We start from the raw sequence: 8,290 nt of genomic DNA, 5'->3' as shown, positions 1-8,290 counted from the left end.
CGGGTACTCTTTGGGATAAAATAAAAAAATATCTATGACAATAATTTTTGAACTGATTTTTCCTCCCAGCAATGAGATTATTTCGATTCCATTGCGTTCATTACATTCAGCTTCCGTTTTCATCAAGTACATGTTATAAAAGTAAAAATATTTAGATGGATTAAAAAAAATATATACATTATTGTTTGAGCAACCAATGTATTTTGACGTGATAACGTCTTATAGATCGATGAACACCGGTAGCATACACGAAAAAGTGTCACATTCTGGACAGATCTCCATGGTAACGTTACGGCCACGTTGTGGACAGATTTCCATGGTAACGTGACATGACGTTATCGCGCAAAATGATTGACCGTAAACCGACTTTACAGACAACCATTTTTTTTGTCTACATTCTTCTATGGTTTTCATGAAATACTCTTATAGTTCGCTCTCTTTTTGTATTTCTATCTTCAATACGTATTAAGTCGTAGTTGCGTTTGGTGGCATCAAAAACAAAAGGAGTAAAAGAAAAACAGAATATGTAGTGTGAATGCTTTATTGAAGTGTGGCGGCGAAGAGAGATAGAAAGAAACACTTCGTCATCATTTAATGCCAGCCGAGACCCTTGCCGCCGAGACCGTAGCCCCAGGTGTTGACAGGGACTCCAGACCACATGCCTTTACCGCCGAGTCCGCCGTAGCCAAGACCGCCGAGGCCGTAGCCGCCCCAACCACCGAGGCCTACGGTGCTGATGACGGGGCTGGTGATGATGGGAGCGGAGTAGGTCTTGACAACGGGCATGGGCGATGCTTTGATAAGGTTGGCGGTGGAGACGGCGGCGGGAGCCAGGATTGGCGCGCTGTACGAGTAGATGGGTGCGCTGACGATGGGCGCGCCCCAGCCGAGGCCTCCCCAGCCTAAACCACCCAAACCACCCAAACCTAAAACATATACCATATTAAATCTTATCCTTTTTGGATACTGACTAGTTATAAATGTACCTATACATGTACCTACAAACATGTACAGTTGAAATCTTATTTATTAAATTGGGCTTAGTAGTTTTTACTCCATGGTGGAAATGTTCAGCTTGTTTTATGTAATAAAGTGTTTATTACAAATATAAACATACGAAGGTACACTGCTTTAATTATAACTGATTCTTTTGGCTTTGCTAGAGAAGGATTTAAAAATATATGCCAGTGAATAAGGAATGGGCAATATACTATTACATACGCGTTTTTTGTATAAATATTGTTGTAAGTGCACAGTGCACTTAGGATTTCCAGAAATTTTAATTATAATACGATTCTACAAGAAGTAAAAGAATAAATTGGGACAGTTTTTTTTGTATTAGAATCAATAATGCTCGTGACTCTCATAATGTTTTTTAATTCTGAGAATCGTAAGAATACACGAACTTACAACAATAAAAAACGCCCACATACCTACCCCACTCATAAGTTACTATGTACCCATAATCATAAAATAATATATTACCATAGCCGAGACCCGCGGCGCCAATGGCACTGCCGTGGCTCATGCCAACCACAGCCAGCAGGCAAGTCAACTGCAACAAATACGAGTTTAATTTCATTACCGGGTCTAACGCGATTAAATATCTCAATTGACATTTTGCTGTGACGTCAGTCTTCCGTGACCACAGCTAGTGCAACCTAACTGAAACGTCGGAGAAAAGTTACAATAATGAAATTTAATCGCGTTAGACCCGTTAATGACATTAATTATGTGTACAAAACGCGAGTTTAAAGTTTTATAAATACAAGTTTAAAATAAATCATTGGCCCATTATAAACAGTACTTACTTTTTGCGGAAATGTGAAAAAAAAATTCTTATAAGAAAAATTTAGTCTAACCGGGGTTATTAGGTATTATTTATTAGTGTTGGTTAGGACCTTAAATCGAGTTTTTTGGGTCCTCTGCATATGACGACTCAGTTTTTCATACTTTAATTATTATTAATTCGAAACGTGAGTTAATTTCAGACAACTCTATGTTTTACAAAAGCATATTGTCTTTACATAAGTTTCATGAGTTACACAAATCATACAATACTAGACGGTTAATTTTCTTTACTGTAAATTTATATAAAACCGACAAAATTGTTGACTGAGTCTTTATTCAGAGGCTCTTAGACATATAGAGTTGCGCTTAAAAAAGACTTGATAAACGACTCCATTTTTGAACTCAAAAGACTCGGAAGTTTTTTAAGTGAAGCATTGTAAAAACGAGTCACCTTCTTCAAATTTAGACTTAATTATACTTACAAATACTAGGGGTTGCTATGACCACAATTCATCGCAACATTATTCATAAATGTCGGCTAAACCATTTGGTTTTAAAACTACTATTACCGTTGACAACATGACATAATAAGAACACAACCGTCTCTCATATCTACACTACATTCAAATAACCCAAAAATATAATAAAAGGTAGCGATTATAAAACAAATAACATTGATTGGACTATAAAATATATTTTTCAATATTCGAAGTGAAAGCAATCAAGTTAGCCCAATAATAATATTGGCTGAAAAATAACGGCTTGATTGGATACGACAACTGACACAAGCTCACGTAATAAAATATTTTAAAAGGAAATGTTTATCACAGGCTGAAAAGCGAAAACAGTTGGTTTAAAATTACAGCTATTGCTTTTCACATCTTTACATTAAAAGGCACTTCCGCAGTACACTTTTTCTGACAGAAAATAAATATAAACAATGACAATCATATATCTGAATTTTTCAGTTGACGTCACACTATGTATAAAAAAAACTATAATACTCACAGCAACGTAGGTATTCATTTTGTTCGTTAGACGAAGTGTGCCGATTTCAGGCGGTCCGCGTTTTTATACGCGCTGGAACGGCATAACGCATCCTGAGCGTGGCGTGTTGCATCAGGAATTAACATTTCGCATCCTTGTAACATAACTGTTGTTATTTAAGGGTCAATTTGAGGGTTGGAGGCTACGTAAAGTTTTTATTCAGTCATTCATTCATATTTACTGGAAGTTTTGCATGTTGCGTGACTACATATACGAGTAAGTTATAAATAGATACATACAAACAAAATTAATGTTAATATAATTATAGCTTCTTACAATATTAAATAAATAGTTAAGAAGTACTTACCGATGCAGGCTATCTTTACAGTTACTTTGTCATTTAATTTTAATTTGCATATCTTACATATACAATTTATAATTAAATTTTGTAAAACAATTTTAGTCAGAATTGTGAACAGTTTTTTATATGGTCGTATTACTTGGGATTGGGACATATCTTAAAGTCACCTGAATATTAAAAAAAAACTTTTTTTTATATAAGATTTATCGCCGACAATTAAGACGATTCGTTATATATAATATTAACTGGGCAGGCCATGGACGACGTATGCACCCACATACAGAGGTGGGACTAGCTGGACGGCATTTAATAGGGAAAATTGGATGTCTAGGGAGGAGGCCTTTGCCCGGTACCTTGTCGATTTAACGATTTTTTTAATCGATTTTTTCTTGATCGAAAACGGTTAACCAAACATTTATAAGGTATATGTTTTGTTTTACATACACGTTGAATACCGATGATTTAGTTGACCTAAATGCCATTTCACCGAAATTCAATAAAGGCACACTCACAGTTGAATTTATTGCTATGCAAACAGTCATAAGTAGTTATGTCCTACTATGTATGTATGTATGTTGTTTAATAAAAAAATATATTTATTTGTGATATAATTAAAAGATGTAAGATGTGTAGAAATAAGTAACAAAAATTGTGACCTGTAATACCTTATTACCAATAAATTATGTCTATGTCTATGTCTATGCCAATCTGTGTATAATCCACTTTTTTGCGATTCTGTTATATAAAGAGTATATATTTAGGCACTTCGTTTCTTTTTACTTCAAAACCATTGTCATGTGCCCATTTCAGAGCCTCATTAATATTTTGATAAATAAAATAGGCCCATGTCATCGGCATACACAAACACCTTGCATTTCTATTTCTGCACAACATTAACGACACTGTTTACAAACATTATGTAACCGACTGGCCCGTACGCCGAGCCGGGTGGTGGGTGGGTTGGTTTAGGTTAAAACTGCGATCCTTACAGAACTGGACAGCAACAAGAAAGCAGGTTAGGTTAGGTTAGAACTGCACCCCTTACAAAACCGAACTGCGACTAAAAAAGTAGGTTAGGTTAGGTTAGAACTGCGACCCTTAAATAATCGAACTGCTATCAGAAAACTGAGTTAGGATAGGTCTGGGTGACTAGAAGAAGCTCGAGACGTCCTTTACCAATGATCAGAGCGTCTAGAAATCCCGGGAGCTAGCCGGGACCTAGTGGCCGCTGTGCGCTGTGCGGCCTGTTCTAGTTTCGTTTCGTGCCTGCAGTAATGCGTTTAATGAAAAATGGGAATTGACTCACTGTGCAACAGGAGGTGGGTACACTATCACCCGGTGGCCGGCAGTAAATCAAAGATGGAAATCGTCTGCTAAATTATTAGATTCGTTGGTTATTATGCTAAAACGACTTAAAAAAATATTGATATTATAAATTTTCTTATTTTAGATGAGAAAACGGATTAGGTATGTGATGGATAACACAAACGCGATTCTTCCTTTTCGTGATCCCCATACAATATGGATTCCACACAACTGCAGTTTACTACATTCGCTGCACACATTCATTCATGCTGTTGTACACAGCTGAAAAAGTGAAACAAACTACTTTTTACTTACATTAAGACCTGTAAACGTTACCCTTTTTTTGCAAATAAAAATTATTGTATTGTATTGTATCGTAATTCTACACAGTCTACATTTTGACGCAATCGGGATTCTTTCTATTCGCTATTCTACACCAAATGAGTTTATCGCAACTGCAGTTTACTCCATTCGTAATTCTACACAGTCGATATTTTAACGCACTCGGGATTCTTCCTATTCGTAATGCTGTACAGTATAAGTTCAACGCAACCGCAGTTTACTTCATTCGTAATTAGACACAGTCTATATTTTAACGCAATCGGGATTCTTCCTATTCGTGATTCTGTTCAGTATGGGTTCAACGCAACTGCAGTTTACTACATTCGTAGTCATACGTATCTAATAATTCTAAAATATGCACTAATAATATTTATTCAGGCAGTGTAATGTAACTAATTGACTTAATAGGTAACTAAGCTTTTGCCTGCGGCTTCGTCTGCGAGGGGTGATGATGGTTATGGTTGATAAAAACTATCATATATTTTTTTTTAATGTGATAATCAGCAAACGAGCAGACGAGCCGCCTGATGGGAAGCAGTCATCGTCGCCCATGGACATAAGCAACATCACAGGAGCCACTTGAAGAATCCCATGTCGTAGCACAAAGGAAATACCTCAGGAGGCAACTCATTCCACATTCTGCACGTTCTGGGAAGAAACGAGCGAGATGCCCGCTTATTCTTGGTGTGCCCTGTGTCTGAGAAGAGTGGATGAGCTTTGCTCCTTTGGCGGGAGGTGCGGTGATAGAAACGAGACATAGGCACCAGATCAAAAAGTTCTTCGGAACATTAGAACATGCAAAGAGAGCCAACGTCTCTCCGAAGACTAAGAGGTTCTAAGCCGTTAGTAAGTACGGGATTGCCGACAATACGAACTGCACAACAATAATCATATGTCCTTTATCGCGCCGTAAACTATCTTCATACCAAATTTCATCTAAATTAAACGGTCCAGCGGAATAAACGTGAAGAGGTAACAGACAGACATGTTACTTTCGCATTTTTCATATTAATAAGTATTATATTATTTTACTAGGGATTAGTTGCTGTTGCATAAATTGATAATTAGGATATAAAAATATTTTCTTTGATTGTGACTTATCTGGTGCCTTTAATTATTAGATAAAAATGAAATTGATTGTTATAAAAAAATGCATTTGTGCATTATCAGTTTCCTCAATTTTTTATCAATGATGAATTGATTCAATATTTTATCATTAATTAAAAATTGAGTCATGACCTTCTAAGACCTCTTTAAGATAAGAGATAAGATAAGATAAGATAATTTATTCCATAACAATTTTAAAATCATGTCGGAAATATAACTTACAAGCTACTAAAATAAATTACAATTTTATAAATAACATGCATATTATAGCTTAAACTAAAATATACAAGATAAAAACAATCACAGTCTTATATTTCTTCGCTTTCACATTGCAGCACGTCATGTAGCTTTCCTCACTGATAGATTATTTTTCGTCACGTGAGTTTACGTAATATACCGTTTTGTTACAAGTAACAAATATTACAGAAAATATTTATAAAGAACGTCATTAAAACAAAGCTCCATTTTTGTCATTTGACAACAGATTTGGGGAGTAATTCATGTCCGTAATATGGAATTCTATTATGTCTACTCAATTATTAATCAACGTCACTTTAGATTTACTGCTCTATCATGACGGCAAGCAAAATTAATTTTGTTCTGTTTTCCGCACTGTATGTGCAGCAGTGCATTAAAATATTCCGATTTCGCATGCACGGGCCGGCACCCGAAACATGTGGTAACCTTCGACATTTTAATTTGAGTTAAGGATGGACGCACACGTGTGAAGCGTTGGTGGCCTAGCCCTAAGGGCGCGCGACTCACAATCCGGATGGCGGGTTCACACCTCGGCTCGTACCGATTAGTTTTTCGGAAGTGACGCACGATAAGTATAATAACTTCTAACATTACCCGTAACATATACATCCATCTGTGGCGGCTCTAGTTACCTAGTCTCGATCTATACATATTGCACACTACTGTAGATGAAAAGGTACTATGGAGACAGTTTAAGGCCCAAGGGAGTACATAGGAAAGATTTTATCAATCATCATGATCATTCCAAGCAGACAAATTGTTTTCTATTTCTATTCTATCCGATTGTGTGTTTCTGGGTTTATCTAATATTTGCATTTTGAAGGTAGGTGCGGGATGGAAGTTAAACGTGTAAAATCCTTATACCTATCAGTCTGTATCAGATCAATGCTCGAGTACGATGTATTTACGATGCCATTTGTTTTTCATAAGTTCTTAGGATTCCCAGGAATTTTATTTATTTTTACTCTGAATCACAGCATCATTGATTCCACTAGGACAAAATGTGTTCCCATTTATTCCTTCTATTTTCCATTAAGTTACACAAGTACAAGTGGCATTATTATAGTGTCCACTGAAAAGTAGCGTTAGAGGATTCCGAAAAGTTGGGAAAACTTTCTTTGCAAGTAAAACTTATTCGCTCTTTGTGTAACATGAAGAAAATATACATCTATATGTACTTATTTGTGTTTTACGTCTCTTCGCAATTTCGTTATTTCAGTAAAATATTCTTTTAGCTTTCAGCCGTAGTAATTACACTTACGACTGTTTATAATTCGCTATTTTTAGATTTGATATTTTTTGGAATTCGCTACTTTTATATTTGATATTTTGAAATGATTTAGATTTATTTCCGGATAAAAATTACGCTATAAATTTGCATAAATGTCAAAATTATGCTTATCTTCTTATTATATGTTTGACGATCATAAACATTACATACTTTACAACAAAAAAATATATATCTCCCAATTAAATAAGGATCGTCATATACATGGAGACTATATAATCCATAGTCATATAAGTATGTATAAACAAAAACGTGTCAAAAATTTATATCAATCTAAGCAATTTAAAATCATCATTAAAATATTAAACAAAAATAAAATATAGCAAAAGAAGTAAAATGGCAGTTTTAAAATACAATAAATCATTTGAATTATAAATAAAATTACATATATATCATTACAAATTCAATTCCATGAACTCATTTATAGAGTAAGTACAGAGGGTTATCCAACAAAAGGTTTCTCAATTTGAGTTTAAACGCTTTGTGTCTCTCTATCACTCTTCCATATTAGTACCGGATTTTCACCGATGAATGAAAAATTGGTTTGCAGGTGAAATAAAAAAACACGTAGGTATCGTACCTTGCAGTGAGCGCTGGTGGCCTGGCGGTAGGAGCGTGCGACTTGCAATCCGGAGGTCGCGGGTTCAAACCCCGGCTCGTACCAAATGAGTTTTTCGGAACTTATGTACGAAATATCATTTGATATTTACGAGTCGCTTTTCGGTAACGGAAAAACATCGTGAGGAAACCGGACTAATCCCAACAAGGCCTAGTTTCCCCTCTGGGTTGAAAGGTCAGATGGCAGTCGCATTCGTAAAAACTAGTGCCTACGCTAATTCTTGGGATTAGTT

General features: G+C 35.7%; 1 protein-coding gene across 1 annotated transcript; it reads right to left on the bottom strand.

Moving 5' to 3' along the window:
- Window positions 1-531: 531 nt before the first annotated feature.
- Window positions 532-942, bottom strand: LOC134744920 (shematrin-like protein 2). The gene has a single exon (XM_063678867.1). The coding sequence runs from the start codon at window positions 940-942 to the stop codon at window positions 592-594; it is 351 nt and encodes a 116-aa protein (XP_063534937.1). The 3' UTR covers window positions 532-591.
- Between the last annotated feature and the right edge of the window lie 7,348 nt (window positions 943-8,290).

The sequence above is a fragment of the Cydia strobilella genome, chromosome 10 (assembly GCF_947568885.1).
Source record: "Cydia strobilella chromosome 10, ilCydStro3.1, whole genome shotgun sequence".
Taxonomy (NCBI): domain Eukaryota; kingdom Metazoa; phylum Arthropoda; class Insecta; order Lepidoptera; family Tortricidae; genus Cydia; species Cydia strobilella.
Note: the sequence above shows the minus strand (reverse complement) of the source record. Positions and strands in the feature narration are given on the sequence as shown.

Excerpts from the sequence above, each read along its gene's own strand:
- LOC134744920 (XM_063678867.1), bottom strand. The coding sequence starts at position 942 with ATGGTATATGTTTTAGGTTTGGGTGGTTTGGGTGGTTTAGGCTGGGGA.